Source organism: Lissotriton vulgaris, chromosome 11 (assembly GCF_964263255.1).
Source record: "Lissotriton vulgaris chromosome 11, aLisVul1.2, whole genome shotgun sequence".
Lineage (NCBI taxonomy): Eukaryota > Metazoa > Chordata > Amphibia > Caudata > Salamandridae > Lissotriton > Lissotriton vulgaris.
The window spans coordinates 134,342,547-134,360,689 of NC_141699.1; the positions used below are offsets into that span (position 1 = coordinate 134,342,547).

At 43.9% G+C, this 18,143-nt stretch overlaps 1 protein-coding gene across 2 annotated transcripts in view; it reads right to left on the reverse strand.

Moving 5' to 3' along the window:
* The window catches only part of ATP6V0A2 (ATPase H+ transporting V0 subunit a2), a 398,498-nt gene that overhangs the window by 103,837 nt on the left and 276,518 nt on the right, over window positions 1–18,143 (reverse strand). For both annotated transcript variants that reach the window (XM_086942902.1, XM_086942903.1), the window contains one exon: window positions 2,831–2,921. In XM_086942902.1, coding sequence (XP_086799028.1) covers window positions 2,831–2,921 — 91 coding nt within the window. The remainder of the gene's footprint in view (window positions 1–2,830; window positions 2,922–18,143) is intronic.

Genomic DNA, 18,143 nt, shown 5'->3' on the forward strand with positions numbered 1-18,143 from the left:
GAGCTGCACGCATCTCCATAAGGACTATCATCCTCATCTGAGTATTCCTCGTCTAAAAGTAATGCAGGAGGTAATGGTGTTACCCTCCGCGGTGATGTCATTTCCGGTGTTAATTGGCGTCTTTTAATAGAGATTTTGACTTTCTGCACCGTCGACGAACAAATCATCACTGTAGAATGCATAGTCGTCGGTGGAAGGATCATCGTCGACGGTGAACTGGTCGACGGGACCGTCGACTAGCTCGACGTCAGCACCATCATAGCCGCCGTCGACGTCATCATCATCACCGTTGGCGTCGTCGAGGTTGTTAGCATCGTCGACGCCATTGTCGTCGAAGCTGTCGACGGCGAAGCTCTTGACGACGGGACCGTTGATGGAGCCGAAGTCTGGTGGCTAGTAGTTGTCGTCGTCGACGTACCTCGAATTATCGTCGACGAACGAGTTTTCTTCTCTGATTTTCCCTCCTGAGGTACAGATGCAGGTTTCTTGAAAAATTTAGCCTTTTCAGTTGGTGGAGAGGCAATAGAAGGTCCAAGAATCACCTTCTGAGATGGAAGTACCTCAGGAACAAGTCCCTCCCTCCTCTCCTTTACACCTCGGTGAGGAGATTTCTTGGGACTGAGCCTGCTAGACCTATCAGAGGTCTTTTGAGAGGCCTTAGCAGGAGGCTCAGTTGAAGTGGAAGGGGAAGACCTACCCCTCTTTTTAGACTTCTTTGTAGATGTTGCTGAGGAGGAATCTTCACTGTCACTTGAAATTACTTCTTTCTGTGAATTCATCTTCTGTAATCAGGTCAAAAGTCATCCTTCCCTGTCTCTCAGGGTCTTAGTAGAAAAGGTCCTTCAGATCTTACAATCAGTGGCCTTGTGATCCGGGTATAAGCAATAAATACAATCCTTATACTACTCTTCAAAATAAAGCCTTTTTTTAGAGCAAGTAGCACAGGCCTTAAATAAAGCTTTCTTTTCTTTATTGACATTCTGAAGAGAAAATAGTAGAAATCCAAGAGTTGTCGAGAAATCTGAGCAGAGCTTATCTGAGTATTCCTCGTCCAAAAGTAATGCAGGAGGTAATGGTGACCGCACAGCGTGCGGTAGAAAATCTGAGGCCATCTCAGGAGGGTTCTACGGGGTGAGGCTGATCGGATTGGTTATTGCAGTTTTTTGGTCTCTTTTACAAAAAGAGGTTGACATGCTACAAAATTAGATGAGGCCTAAGCCTTTCTTTCTCTTGTGTACCTACTGCTATGGTATTTTTAGGTCTCGCAGAGAGACCTATTGCCACCCATCCACAAAGCTGTCTTTTACGATGAGGATTTTCAACAGTTCACGTGAATCACGTGACCACAAGCTCCTTGTGCACGAGCTTGCATTCGATCATCAAAGGCAGCCCAGTCTCCCTCACACAAGCTTCTCCCAGCAGGCAGCCCACGCCCCTCCCTCTCCATAAGGTCGTCGAGTTGCAGGCAGCCCACCCCCTCCCTCTAATCTGACATCTGCCCCGAGCCTTCTGCCTATCAGCCTCCCTCCCACCTCCCCCTAATTGCTTTAATTTTCACGGCCTCAAGGCTGTGAGCTACTTCAAAGAGATCCGCTCCGCTGCTAATCAGCCTGCCCACCGCCTCCCTGTCAGTACCTTTAAACAATGTGCCCGCATAATACAGTACTGCATCATTTGCCTTTTCTTGCCACACACATTACACTTTTAACCTTGTTTCCGGAGTGTCTGAAAGTAGGAACACCAACGCTGCAAAACATCCACACACTCTAGGCAAACAGTGACTATTTCGAGCGAAGCGAGTTAGTGAATACTTCTTGGCACTAGGATCCTAAGACTTCCTCAAGTTCGCTCATCGTGGGAGCCATGTGTGGAAACGGTCAGTCTAGATTCTGAGTGCATAGAAAGTCATGTTTTTCCTTCAATGTCATTGCAATCAAAGTCCAATCTTCTGCCAAAATCCAGAGCATCAAAAGGCTTTTTAAGCTGCATATGAATATATTTTGATCCCTTCTGTTAGCAATTCACCCAACTATAATCAATACAGAAAATAGCCTCACTGCATTACTTCTAGCTCCCCGAGGGTTCATAGCTCCTATGGGGTTTCTATGAAGCATGCCATGCTCTAGTAATCTAGTGGTGGTGCTCTGACGAAGACCTAAGAGTCCAGTCAACAACTACAGCGATCTCTTTGTAAAAGATGACTAACCTTTAGTGCATCCCAGTAATTCACCAGACACTGTTGATGGAACTATGACGATGCACCCTGGGCGGATACCTAAACTGTTTGTACCTACGGCAGAGCCAGAGCAACCTTGGCCGATGCCCGGTGGAGCTGTCCTATGCAGCTATAGAGGAGTCTGGCTCTGGTTCACCCCCTTGGCAGTCACCTTCCCAGCCGGTTATCTGACATTGTTTTCCTTGTCTCCTTGTCTGTGTTTCCTTCCCCCCCTCCTCCCTCTGTGATTCTTTGATTTTACTGATGTGACCTGTAACACTCTGATCCGTATGTAAAGCTCTCCGATACCTCCGGGTCTAGCTAGCGCTATATAAAACTTTGCATATAAAATGCTCCCCAATTTTTTTTAAAACTCATCTATTCTCCGAGTATTAAGGCACCCAAGAAGGTAATCTAGAAAGGGTGTGGCACACTGAAAGAAGTTAGTTTGTTTTATGGCCATGGAACATGAGCTGCATCTGTGTCTTAAAGAAGTGTTCTATGTTTGAATTTTAAACACATTTAAAGCCTGCTGATTAAACAAAATGAACCAGATGTAGGTTGCATGCAACTTTTCTTATCACAAGCATTATTCAAAACAAGATAAACACTAACCGGATCTATGCCAACAGGATATGTTCCTCTTACTACACCAGTCATATTCGGATCCATCGTCAGGTACCTATTTCCTTTAATGTCGTCGTTTCTGAAGTAAAACCAAACATACAAAACACTTAAAAAGTGGCAACATATGATCCTTTGAATTTATTTTTCCAGATAAAGCACTATAGAACATATTTTTACATCAATAGTCTGTCTTATCTGTTACGCTGTCAAAGTCATTTCACTTCCAAAGTGAGCATGCCTGCTCACTTGGAAGAAATGTGCAAAAGTACATGACATACGTTTCGCTCACATGAGATTCATGGAACAGCTAAATCGTCAGAATGTAAAGGAGAACCTGAAAGCATATTGTAAATATTTGAGGCAGGTTTTCCATGACATACTCTCCATACCTAAAGTAAGCGTTTTTTTTTTTAAAGATAACAATCAAGGATGCAAAACTCGAAATGGACAGACCTTAGCATGCACATTTTAGTACTTGTGGGCTTGAAATAGTTACCAGAATGCCTATTCTAATTAAAACTATTTAGACATTCCTAAGACTGAAGGGGTCGTCAATCATTATGAGTAATGGAATCTTTCCACTTTACATACCTTTATTTGGTATGCACTGGAAAGAGGGAAATACTAAGACGCAAAGAGTCAGAGTTTATAAAAAAATCAGGTGCTAACCTATGAACCCGTCAGGTTTTTTTTTCACTTTAGGACTTCTTTTTTTGTGGATCCAGCATGGGAGCAACCTTTGCCCCAAGTCTAGCTTGTACCTATGTTTGAGCCTTTGAAGAGAGACATATATACAAGGAGGTTTCCCCTTTTTATGAAAAAGTCAAAAAATTGTATTGTTTTATGTATGATATTTTTTTCATTTGGAGCGGCACAAAAAAATAGCTAGATGAATTCATTTCATGGCTTAATTTAGGAAACAAGAACCTAAAGTTTACTGTGCACATCAGTGACTCTAGAGTTAATTTCCTCAACATTACAATAAAGGACAATGAAGGACATCTTGAGGTTGAGCTTTACTCAAAACCCACAGACAAAAACACTACTTCACTACAGTAGGTATCACCCTAAAAGTCAGAAGGACAATATTCCATTTGGTGACTTTTTACGCCTACAGAGAAATTGTACCTCCCTTAAGATTTCTATACTCATTCAGAAAAGATGAAAAACAAATTGAGGGAAAGAGGCTACCCTAATAAACTTATCAACCACTCCCTAAAAAGGGCTAGATTTATGATAGGGAGAATCTCCTAAGTGGCACTATGAAAAATCTAACTAAAAAAGAAAAATAGTGATGTTGAGCCAGTTTTCCACGATAAGTAATAACGTTAAGAACATTATCAACCAAACCGGAAGATTTTAAATGACAGGGAAAATACGAGCCTTCCCAAGCCCCTATATGCTTTTAAGAAGAACAAAAATCTCAGGAACTCACTTGTGTTGACTTACAGAGAAGATCAGAGAGAAAAACATAGAACTTTGACAGGCGGATCTGCCATAGGCAACTACAAGAATGGAAACTATAGTGTCTGTGATCTATGTGTGAACACTAAGGAGGTACTGCTCAATGGGGCCACACATAAGATTCAGGGCCAGATGTAGGGCGCCCAATAACGGCCGAAATTACCGAATTTCGGCCCTTACCGACCGGTATTGGGCTTTTTAGATGTAGGTGGCATTTTTTTAGGATTCGGTATTTTACCGAATCGGTAATTTAAGGATTCGGTAAAATACCGAATTCTTAAAAAACCGATTCGGTAAATTATCAAATCCAGGATGTAGGGAGCACTCAAGTTGGTGCATTCCTAAGTTAAGGATTTGTTATTTACCACCAACTACAAGTTGGTGCTAAATAATGAAAACCTTTGAAAATGCATTTTTTTTGCTTTTCCAACAGTGCGATGTGGCAGACACACATGGCCTTAGGGCATGTATGTGTGCCACATGTGCACCCATACACAATTGAGGGGTGCAACAGGGTGTCAAAGTGACACCCTGCCACCCTTCAATGTTTTCCCCCTTTTACCGAATCTGTATTTACCGATTCGGTAATTGCCATTCATTCCTATGGGCCTCCAGGACCATATTACTGTGCTCGCTGTACGCATTATACTTTGCATTCTGTCTAACGATTGTAGCAGTTCATATCTCTTGCATGAGAAATAAGACTATTCAATAAACCCTTTTTTATTGAAACAACCGTCTCTCTATTTCTATGCAACTCTGTAGACTGAGTGAACTAGTTATCTATGGTTTCCACAACTCTGGAGATATGTTTCAGTTTTAGGGGAAACAAAAGTTGTCATGTTTATGCGGTTGTCAGAAACAAATCCCTTCTTGTTTATTCGAGAAAGTTTCTAGTAACCTCGGAGTTAGCTGGCACACACACAATTAAGTTTAGTATACTCGATAGAGACATATTGACCTCAGTCCTATGTCAAATCTATAGTGTATATTATTCCAATGCGCAGAGCCTATTGGGAATATAGGAACTACACTACATGGCGCCCAACGGTTTGGTAAGGGAATAATTTAACGCTAGATACTAAAGTAACTCCGTCGTGCTTTTCTCAGAGACCCTTTTCCCGTAATACTTCAATAGACGTCTGGAGTGGGTAAAGGGATAATATCCTCCAATACGGAGTAGGACGAAAAATCCTATGTATTAGTTTTTGGTTTGTTTAACGTTGAAGGATACAGCGTTCCAAAATATTGTGCACCTTATCTCTGTTCCCTTGAAACTTGCTCTGCTGTTTTCATTAAAACATAACACCGGAACCGGTGGAGCTGCAGCTGATCCAGACGATGCAGCCTACAACCTAACAGGTTTCCAAGAAGCCGACGAGAAAGCTATAGCCATTCCTCTAAATTTAAGGAAAGCCATCACTATAAAACGTCTAAAACATGGCCTAACATCAAGAGGTGGTAGGGCAGTTTTTGTGATAGAGGCACATGAATATCACCAGACAGAGGTATTCTATTCATGAATAATCTTCCCAGAAGCAAATCCAATAACACACTTGTTTCACTTCTACAAAGAAGATGAACCACCGGATGAGTATATTCCTTTCGAGGATATTGAAATTCAGCTCACATACCAGGAGCATGAGCTCTGGTTTAAAGGCGCCCTAAAACATTTAAATCACATTACCAGGCTCAGTCCACCTCAGACTTCACACTCAGTCACAGGTAAATTACCTACAAAACGTGAACAAATTCCATTCTGGATAGCTCAAAAAATAACTCAGATCGAAGCAGTATTTCCTAATACTAGCCCTCATGAGAAACACAGAATTTTAACAATCTATAACAAGAAGCCTCAATTCAACAGAAAATAGGTAGCACGTTTAAAAATCAGACATGCCGAGGATCTTGCGGACACAACTCAAGAACGGAGAATGGGCTTAGACAATGTTGGGACAGCGCAGCAGAAGTCACAATAGCTCGCCAGAACCTGAAGGGTCTTCTGGAAACAGTGGACTTGAATGAAGGCACTGAAGTTGAAACTGCAGATACCAGGGTTAGCTCTCCTGATAGGTTATATGAAATAACACTCCGGATGGAGGGAGACATACCAAGAAAAGTGAAAGCACTCATTTGGGAGAGGCTTCGAAGGGCTATGACCTAGCTGAAAAAGACTGGCTACCTACATTTGTCAGGGAGTGCCCACATGGCGATGACATCATTATGCCAGACTTCTCTAACCATATTCCAATTCAGTTAAAATATCTTATGCCAGGAAATGGGCAGTCGCCCAAGTTCCTGCATTATAAAAAAATCATGTAGGATGGGACCAACTGCACAAAGGCAGTATCCAGTTAAGCAAGAAGATAAAGAACTGGTCTGAGAGATATTAGATCAACTTGAATACCAAGGGGTGATTGAAGCATGCACCTCGTCAATGAACAATCCTTTGTTTCCTGTATCCAAACCAGACAATACATATTGTCTAGTATTGGATTACAGACATTTAAACTCTTGTTGCAAAACCTGTGCAGTACAAAATGCACATAGTGCAGCACTAATGAATACCATTGTGCTTAAAAAGTATAAAACCACATTAGATATTTCTAACGGTTTCTTCCGTCAAAAAATTGCACCAGAAAGTAGGTATTTGACCGCTTTCTCAATTATGGGGATACAGCGTCACTTCTGTCGTCTCCCACAGGGATTCAAGAATAGTCCAGGGTTATTTTCAGCCAGAGTAACAGAGTTCCTACAAACCTATGATGATGAGGCATTATCATCTGTCGATGACAACTATCTAACAGACGATGACTTGGATAGGCACTTTAACAGGGTGAACACCATCATACTTGACTTCGCCTCTGAAGGGTATGAATTCAATTTTAAAGAAATCAAGAATTGCCCATTTAAATGTCCTATTTTAAGGATATGAATTATCAAGTGAAGGCAAAAGCCTGGCAGCAAACTTTCTAGAGAAGTGTGCGCTGCTCCAACCTCCAAAAACCCTGAAGAACATAGTGGATTCTAGGTTTCCTAAATTTTGGAAAAACTTACATTCTAAACTATGCAGAAGGATTAAACCTCTCTACGAATTAATCAAACCTGATTTCAAAACAGTTAATTGGACACAAACACACAGAAATTTTGTGTTCAGTCCAAACAGACATGTTAGCAACAAAACATTTGCAAACACGCGTAAACGTATGCAACTTAGTGATCCGAATCATTCCAGGACAATGCGGATTCACGTACTTAACTTTTAACGAAGGTGAAAAAGTACCGATAGCTTACAAATCACATTTGTACACACAAGCAGAAATGAAATTCACTTCAACAGAAAAAATTCTGACAGCTGTTCAAACCGCTGTAGCAAAAGACAGAGCCCTCGCACAGGGCAAATGCATTATGGTCATAACTACTGTACCAGCCTTAGAGGCAGTGACATAAGCGAGCATTTCAAATTCTAAAGCTTTACATCCAAGATGGATACAATGGGTTAATTCTCCTACTGCAACAGATGTTGAATATGTTTTTCATCCATATTTGAAAACACAAGCATTTCTACAATACGAGCAAGAATGCACTCTGCCTACTGAAATTCTGCCTCTTGACCAGTATGAATGTATAATTTATACTGACGGATCAGCTCCACCCGCTACGGGGGGTAAACAAGCCTTTAGTGCGTAATGCGCGATCGTTAAAGGTTGTTGGTGTGTTGGCAAATTTAGACCAATGGTCACAAACTCAATCCTTAGGAGATTGTAGAAGCTGAACTACAAGCATTCAAGATGGCACTTGAGAATAGGGATCGCAAATTCCACACACTCAGTGTGCGGTTCTTTTTATTGTGTTCAATCTTACAATGAATACTTGCAAAACTGGCTTCAAAATGGTTTCAAAGTTGCAAAAGGTGGCACAATCAAGCATAAAACGCTTTAGGAACAAGTCGTTCAATTACGAGAAGGACTGCATCAACGTGATGGCGTTCATGTTGAAGGGAATTCATTGGCTGATGAAGCAGCGAAGGCAGCTGTGCAAACGGCTTCCGTAGCTGCAATCACTCGTTCAAAAACGAAAATAGACAGCGATATAATGCGAGCTGTCAATGCTTCAAGCAAAGACAGTGGTAAAACATTACTGAAAGTGTTTCCACTCAAATACTCATATATAACTGATGCGAACAATGTTCTGTTTGCTCGAATCCCTGGAGTGGGGGAATAGTGTAATTCCAAACATGGAACATAGATTAGGATTAATCCTAGCAGCACACGAAGAACTCACCTCTGCACATGCAGGTATTTCTGCCACAGTACCGTTATTAATACAGAGATACTGGTGGCCACGCATGAGGCAACAAACCAGAAACTATGTTTTGAACTGTGAAATATGCCAAAAGATGAAAGTCTCTACTGTGAAACGACCTGCGCAGACGCCCCAGTTAATTTCAGGTAAACCATTAGCGTGTGTTTACCTGGACCTTACAAAGGGATGGTAATTATACATTTATCATGGTCGCAGTGGACTCGTGTTCAAGGTTCCTTTGGATGTGGCCTCAGCACTAAGCTGACGCTCGAACTGTTATAAAAGCTTTGAGAGTCTTTATCTGCACATACGCAGTCGGCACGCTACATTCTGACTAGAGTCCAGGGTTTAGCTCTCGGGCTTACAAGGAGGCCATGGCCAATTTGGGCATTGCATTGCGGTATTCTAGTCCCTTCCATCCTGAGGGAAATTCGGTTGTGGAGACAAAAAAACTGGGACATAAAGCAATATATAACAGCTAGGGTATTAGGTCCGGGTGACGGGTGGGTCAAACATCTAATACAGGGGTCCCCAAACCGGTCCTGGAGGGGCGGATCCATGCCAGATTTTTTGGATATCCCCATTGAGATACATGTAGTAATTTTAAAAATCTGGCATGGATCCGGCCCTCCAGGACCGGTTTGGAGACCCCTGATCTAATAAGTGTCCAACGTAGTCTTAACAACTTGCCAAGAAGTTCTCTAGGGGGTATCACTCCATATGAGGTCCTTTTTGGGACAAGAATGCTGGTCGTGGACCTTGATTGTCAGACATCAGTGGTGGACCAAAATGATTTTGATATAAAAGATGGTTTGGCTGTTTTACAGGACTTAAATGAACTAAGAACGAAACAAAGCAACATGATCCTGAATCCAACCACCACTGAAGAAAAACCAACCGTCCTAGCAGGGCCGGTCTGGAACCCGAAGCTTCGGGATCTAGTCAGAGAAAAGATCGCGGACAAGAAAGAATTTGGGCCTTCTTACAGACAACCAGTACCTGTCCTAGCAATTCACGGATCAAGAACAGTATTACTGCCGCCCCTGGCTGGTAAAAAGAACAGGTTTGCGTCCATCGACCTGATCAAACCACATTATGTGGTCGATACTAAGCAGTAGGCCAAGTGGACTCCGACCAAGTAGCAGATGCACTAATCTGGCTACTATCCAAGAGGTTCAAACTGAGAGACTCATCACCTTTGAGGAAGCTGCAGTGCGAAATGAAGTTCTATGCAACAAAGCTATGGAACTTGTACCTCTTGAAACCCAAATAACAGTTTGTCAAGAAACACCTGTGTACAATGAAGTAACAAGTGATCAAGTTGTTACAGCGATTTCAACGAATCCTGATGCAATCCCAACAATTGACAGAACCTGACTCCGGCTATTTTATTAACTTTGATTCGTTTTCTGAGGATCCAAGCGAACCTGAAATGACGCCAGCAAAAAGAACTTTCAAACAACAAGCAAATGACTTTTTCATCACCTGGAAAAGACTTACTGGTTTCACCATGGTTTTAACTTTGGATTGTGTTGGGTGTACTATTTCTTCTACTTTGGTTAGCTCTGGTAATAACTGGGTATGCTGATAAATGGAAGATATGTTAAAATGGACATAGCAAGTAAGAACATCAACTTACTTCTCCAGCCACACAAATCATCCCATCGTGAACAAAGACTTGTCATCAGTGAACATCACAGCTGTTCCTGTACCTGATGGTATAGCTTTTGACAGAACAGAATATGACCTTTTTGGCCCGTCGGAGCTGTTGAAGATTCCACACCAATTCAAGATTTCATTAAGTGACTTTGTTTCATCTAGTACCTTTTCTGAGGATTGGGACTTCAAGACTGTTAATAACATGATGTCAGACTTAGAAATGTCTGCAGTGTTCACTAATCATGAATATTTAGAAGATTCATCAGACTATGAACAAATGTGTTGTTATAATCATTATGGTCATCATTTCTTGCACAAATCTGCAAATCCTAGAAATGTATTAATGTATAACCAATGGGAACATTGTCCTACGCCACCAAAGGGTAGCTCAAAAACTTTTGCCAATACGTTTCCATACTTTTCAGGGTTCAATGTATCAAATCCAGAATCGTTTTACTTTAAAAATGTAAACAAAACAGGAATGAAAGTATGTTGACAAATACAAAACAGATTTATTCTGCAGTCTTTTATGCTCAACTGTCTAAACTAGGTTTCAACTTTTAGAAAGACAACATTGAGACAAAACTCTCTGGGATCCAAAGATTGGCAAGTTCAGGGGGTAGAAGCTTTATTTAGAGCCTGCATCAACCCTGAGCAACTTATGTTTTTGAATGACCCTATCCAACATTGATTAGCCAAGTTCAAAGACATGAACAATCCGTCCATAACTACACCTACACCTGAAAGTAATAACACTTCAGAGGGGGAGGTCGACGAGAGGAGAGTCCCTGATAGAAATGTAAAGTTAACAAACTAGAAAAGTCCCTATGTCCCTTTAGTTTGGTAACATATAGTAATTTGTAAAAAAGGGACTAAATATAGGTTTCTAACAAACTAGAAAAGTCCCTATGTCCCTTTAGTTTGGTAACATAGTAAATTGTAAAAAAAGAGACTAAATATAGGTTTCACCCAATCAGAATGCCCTACCCGCAAGAAGTTCCGGAGAGAAGCTCCGGCCTTCAGTGGATTCCATCCGCAGCAGTCACCTAGCCTGCCGGACTTTGGGCAGACTTTCCTTCGTCTCTCCAGCCGTCATCTCCCTCCTTCCCCCTACACAGCCTGAGAATGAACGGACCCACTTTTAGAATGATTCAAAGCTGATCCATGGAAACTTACACCGAACTAGCAGCGTTTTCCGGGGGCACTACTACCCATTTCCCCAGTTGGACTCCTGCAACTGTAATTCGCTTAGCCCTGTTCATTTGACCTGTCCTCTTTTTCCTCCTGATTTATGGCGATCCTCCATCTGCCCGTCCGCTACCCCTCCCCGCTCTACTCTTCTCCACTTTTCTGCTAATGACCTCTGCCCTCACCTGTCCCAACCCCCACCCTGTTTATCTACGAATTTTCCCTTGTCAATTGAGATCTAGCTATTTTGTTCTGATGCCAGATGGAGCTACCTAGCTTAGCTATAGGAGAGACAGGTCAGGGATTTCCCTCCTTGGACGTCACCTACCCAGTCGGTTTTTTAGCCAAACTTCCTTGCATCTCTCCTGTTGTCGTCTCTTCCCACATCCTCCCTCCATTTATGTCTCTCCTTCCCCATATCTCTAAGTATTGAGACTGAACTATTTTGTCTGATGCCCGATGGAGCTACATAGCTTAGCTACAGGGGAGATGGACCGTGGATTCCCTCCTTGGTCGTCACCTACCCAGTCGGTCTTTAGACAGACTTCCTCTTGTCTCTCCTTGTCGTCTTTTCTCTCTTTCCTCCCTTTCCCACCTCCCCCACATCCTCCATTGCTTTTCTCTCTCCTTTCTCTCCTCTCCTAAAGTATTGCCTATTACTTTTGATGTCTTGGGTAATTATTGATCTTGTCGGATACAATGTTGACCCTCATGTATAGTGCTCTGATTCCTTTGGGTCTAGCCAACCTCGCTTTCCCTCCTCCCCTCCCCCCCACTACTTTTTTGCTCCTCTCTCTCTCTCCTCGCCTAATGTATTGCTGACTGTTTGATATAATGTTTTCTTGTTTGACCTTTTCCTATATATTGTTGAACCACATTGTTGCACTTCCTTTCATCTCTCCTGCAGTCTCCTACTGCATCCACCCTCCATTTATGTCTCTCCTTCCCTCCTCTCTCAATTTATTGAGACTGAACTATTTTGTCAGACGCCCGATGGAGCTACTTAGTTTAGCTATAGGGGAGATGGGCCGTAGATTCCCTCCTTGGTCGTCACCTACCCAGTCGGTCTTTTGACAGACTTCTTTTTGTCTCTCCTCCTCATTGTCTCGTCCCTAGCTCCTATCCCCTCTCCCCCGAATTCTCTCCCCTTGCCTGCTACTCTACCTACCCCCTGTCGTTTGTGCCCTTTGACTAAGCATTCCTTCTCCCCTTGTTGGGGAAAGATCCAATTTTTATACTCTGGAGTCTCAGCGAACCCGCTGAGTGTGTCCACTGCGCCAAGGGAGCCACTCACACTTACTCCAGTATTGGAACTTTCCGAGATTCACATGCTTGAATCAGATTACATAGCAGTTAAAAGCACATTGTTTCAATTACTCTTGTGTTTGCATCTATGTGTGTTCTTTGTTACCATTATATAATTCATTATTATCTTTTTTAAATATCCTAGACAAGGATATAGCATGTTGAAAAACAGAAACCGATATAAAAGCAAATATCCATTTGTTTTAATAATTAAAAATACGATAAAGAGAATACAGTATTGAGGAACAAATGTGCATAGTTTAGCAAAATGAGGAAGGAGGAGGTGAAGGAGAAAGATCACCTTCAATGAAAAGGATTTCGCAGCACCGCTTGGCCTACTGCTGTGTCATTGCGGACCGTGGTGTCCAAGCAGTAATGTCTGGTGAATATGTGTGTACTCTTCCAGGTAGCTGCCTGACAGATGTCCTGGACTGGTACCCCAGCAAACAGCGCAGTTGATGCTGGAAAGGATCTAGAAGAATGGGCGTGCATGGTGACTGCAGTGATTTCCCTGCTGCTTGATGGCAATATCGAATAGCACTGAAAATCTAACGAGCAATACTCCGTTTGGAAAGAGGACAACCTTTTCATGGAGTACTATAGGCCACGAAGAGTTGAGTAGACTAACAAAAGCTCCTAGTCTTCTGAAGACAGAATTTCAAGCATCTTTTTACATCCGGCGAAGAAAGAGCCCTTTCCGATGATGATGATGTAGGGTCTGGAAAAAATATTTTGAGGATGAGAGGTTCATTTAAATGAAAGTCTGAAGGGACTTTAGGAATTAACTTAGGGTTGCTGTGAAGAACAACTATCAACCCTAAACTGTAGAAAAGGTTCTTGGATGGGAAGGGCCTGAATTTCTCTTACTCGTCTGGCCGATGTCAATACCAGAAGCAGGGCTACTTTCCACAAAATAAATTTGAGATCAGCTTTGTGAATAGGCTTGAACGGGTGCTTCATTGTAGCTGAGAGAGGACTATGTTGTGCTGCCAGAGTGGTGGAGGAGATCTGGCTGTTAGAAAGACCCTAAACAGTCCATTGAGGAATTGCTTAACAGTTCTAGATGCCCATAAGGATGGTAAGGAAGAAGACTTCCTGAAATGAGATATAGCTGCTAGATGGAGGCATGGGGCAACCCAGATTTTGCTAATTGAAGGGGGTAAGGGAGAATCTCATGAGGTGAAGAGGAGAAAGGGTGTTGTGATTGGGCCTGAAGGAAGGCGCAAGAGACTGTGTCTGATAAAAGACAAAAACTTTATTGCTTAAATAAATTTGCTTCCTGCGTTTAGTCAGTTTTTAACTGAAAGGATGTCCCAAAAGAAATAAACTGCTGGGGTTTTAAACACACCGAGTGGAAGTGTTCTTCACAGGCTGGGGCTCCGCCGGTTCTTGTCCTGCTTCCGTCAGTGGACAGGTATGGAGGCTTGACTTCCAGTATTTCCCCAAAAGAAAAGAATAACAAAATTCAGTACGGAGTTCTCGTCCTTCACAATGGGGAGGGGTGTGAGGGAACACACTTGTGTGCTCAGTGTGGTTTTTCAGCGGGAGACGCTGAGGAGTGAAAGTGAGAGGGGGGGGGAGAATTTTATTCACATTATTGACAGGGTGTCGGCAGGACGGAGGTGATTCTACCCCTCAGGCTTCTCCTGCCTCCCGACCCAGCCGCTGAGCCGCTCACGTACCAGAGTCAGCCACACTCCTCCTGGGGCGTGGCTCGACGGAGTGCGTCCTCGGTGGCTTCCTGGATTCTCCGGTCGGTCTGTTCTCTCTCCTCCTCCCTGGCTGGATGTTCCCTCTGGTAGGTTTGACTCTCCTCCGCAGTCTTCGGTCCTTTCTTCTTCGCTTTCTCTCGTCTCTTCCGCGTCTCTGGTGTTGGTGCGGTTGTCCTCCCTTATTGGTTTCCATGCTACGACGTCATCCTGCGGGGAGGGACTTCCTGTCGATACGTCGTCGTAGTTAAAGGGGCCCTTATCGCTTGGTCCGGGAGTAGATAGCCAGTCATCCTGTTAAGGGGAAAGCACAGGGGACATGACGTTATATGGTTCCCTCCAGTCACCCGACGATCCCGAGGTATTTGCGTTGGCACCGTGACAGGTGTACATTAGATTATTGCCACCAAAATGCAAAAACGCTTCCACTTTAGCAGATAGGTCTTGTTAGTGCTCTTTGCGCGGGCGCTGAAGAGTATCTCCCTGCATTCAGACGGGAGGTACAGATGGGCAAACTGATGGTGCTCAGGAGCCAAGCTGATAAATGAAGCGATTTGGGATCTGGATGCAGTAATTGGCCCTGGGACATCGTCAAAAGTGATGGAAGGAATCAAAGTACTCTATTGGACTGATGTGTGGGAAGACCGCATATCCCTATATGCGGATGACATCCTTCTATACCACACCTCCCCCAAAAGGTCGATTCTTGAATTATTAAACGTGTGCGAGAAGTTCGGCAGGGTGTCAGGTTATAGGATTAATTGGTCCAAATCCACCCTCTATGTTCTCGCTGGCCCCCTGCTGGCGTTGCCTGCAAGCTGCCCCTTAAGAACTTTGGTGGAGGCGTTCAAATACCTGGGTATATATATTACGCCAGACCCAATTGACTTTTATGATCTGAATCTCCGTCCTCTTCTAGAGCTATTTAAGCTCGACGTTAAGGTGTGGCAGACTCTCCCTCTTACACTCTTGGGCAAAGCGGCTCTATACAAAATGATGGCACTCCTGCAGTTTTTATATGTGCTGGAAAACACCCAGTTACCGGTCCCTGACTCTTATTTCAAAGCCATAGCTGCAGCGGTTACCAATCTGCTGTGGGGGGCGGGAGGCCGCAGCATATTGCACAGGATAAATTAACAAGAGGCGGCCCGATGGAGGAATAGCGCTTCCAAATATTGAGATGTATTATTGGGCAGCCCACCTCAAGCAGATTAATTTCTGGCTCCACGCCCCTCATGTCTGAGCCAGCTTATTTCGCTGATAGACAAGGTTTAGAGGGTAGGGGACTCCTAGGAAATCTTTATAGCCGTCCCGCACCTCAGGACTTGATTGGCCCCACGCAACACTCTGTACAGCTCTGGTACAAAGCGGGTAGACGTCTTAAGTGTTCTGGGACTATCACGCAAATGACACCGCTGTGGGACTTTTACCGATTAGGCCTTCTTCGTAACAGTAAGGGATTCCTGGCTTGGGACACCATAGGCATCTCAGTGGTGGGTGATCTCTAGAAGAAGGGAAAGGTAGTAGAATTCGCCCATCTGCAAACACAGTATGAGATGGCCCAGACAGAGAAGTGCAGGTACTTGCAAATAAACATGCGCTCCAGTCGGTTATACAGACAGGTACCGCCTTGCAGGAATCCTCCCCTCTGGAGGAGACTTTTGACGGAGCATATGCTGGATAGGGCCACCTCCTTGACCTACGGTAAACTGATTGACAACCTTCCAGACGAGACATCCACACTGAGACAGAACTGGACCAGAGATGTGGGCCCCTTTGAAGACTCTGAGTGGCAGGAGGCTCTATCCTCACCCCGACAAAAACAGCAATATCTTCCAGGTTCAAACTGGTTGAACTTAAAATATTACATCGTACATACTACACTAGAACGATACTACACAAGGTAGGAAGAGCTTCACATAAATACTGTTTAAGAAACTGTGGGGAGGAGGGGACCTTTTCCCACACTATTTGTGACTGCAGACACATGGCTGTATATTGGATAGCAGTAATGCGTACAATTTCTCAAACAATTGAGGTCTCCTTGTTGCCGGAGACCCGTCGCTGTTTATTGAACATATGGGAGCCTAATGATCTAAACCACCGGCAACGGGATTGGGTAATGTTGGGCCTGATGATAGCGAAGCGTAACATTGCCATGTTATGGGGCTCTGCAGCTTTACCGACACTTAGGAAATGGTGTAAAGATATGGATGAGGCGATGTTGGCGGAAAAGGTGGTGTTTGCCCACCGTTGGTGCCCTAAGAAGTGGGGCAGGATTTGGGGGGGCCTGGAACAAGTTTCGGGGTTATATTTGCGAGCCACCTGGCGTTGAGGAGGAAGAGGCTGACTCAGAGTAATGGAGAATGGATATGTAGAACTGATGTACTGTTATTGTGCCACTGCATTTGCTGCTTATATACGTTTCCAGACTGGATAAGGTTACGATGTACTCGTTATATACGCACTGCGTTCTGATTTGCTTATATGTGTTGTTGCCCTGACTGTATTGCTAATCTAAAATAAAAAACATTTAAAAAAAAAAAAAGTGATGGAAGGAGATCCACTGGAATGTGATACCTCTCCAAACGTAGGAGTTCTTTGTACCAATTCTGGCGCGGCCATTAGGGGGCAATGAGGATGAGCCTGCAGGGTTTTGCTTTCATCTTCATCAAAAGTCATGGAAGGAGAGGAACTGAAGGAAAGGTGTTGGCAAAGATGCCTGGCCATGCCATCAAAATTGCATTCCCCCATGACCCCTAATGGTGATGGCAGCTAGCGAAGAACCAGCATTTTTAGGTCTCTGGTGTTGCAAAAATACCACACCAGAGAAAGATTTTGTTGAGAATGGTCTGATCTAATTCCCATTCGGGACATGCCGATTTTAGTCTGCTGAGAGTGTCTTTTGTTGTGTTCTGGTTGCCGGGAATATGTTCTGTCCTTAGGGCTACCCTTTTGTGAAGCGAAGGCAAGATCTGGTGCTGCGCTGTTTGTTGATGTAGTGCATCATGGTCGTGTTGTCCGTCCGGAAAATAACTGTTGAATCCTTTACCTTTGGAGTGGTGTGGCTCACTTGTTAGAGGCGACAGACCCAGAAGCAGAAGTCGGCCCAGGACCAGGGTTCGATTCCCGATGTGGCAGGGTCGTGGACCAGGGTCAGCGGACTCGATAATTCTCGCCTCCGTGCCTACTCTAACCAGGGGTACCACTCGGCAACTCTGGGCATTAGCTTGCCTAATCTCCACAACGGCCCCATCATCGCCGGGGAAGCCTGGCTCCACCTTGGGGATTCCCAGCAGGGACCATCCCACAGGGAAAGTCAGGATGGGTTCCCCAGCGGTATACAGCACCTGGACGTCGGCTGGCAACAGTGCACTTTACAAGTACACATTACATTTGGTAGGAACATCTGTAAAGCCAGATGCACTGTTTTGAGTTCCAATAAGTTAATGTGAAGGTGCAGATGTTGTAGTTGCCATCGACCGCTGACTTGTAGATCTTGGGGAAATGCTCCTCATCAGTCTAGGGAGGCTTTAGTGGTAATTATGAGCGGAGAGGTAGTGGTTAGAAAAGACAGACCGGCTGAGATATTTCTGTAGTGGATTCACCAAGAGATGGCTAGAACCATTCTTGGTGTGATCGTTATCAGATCGTTGAAAGCTCCCTCTGCT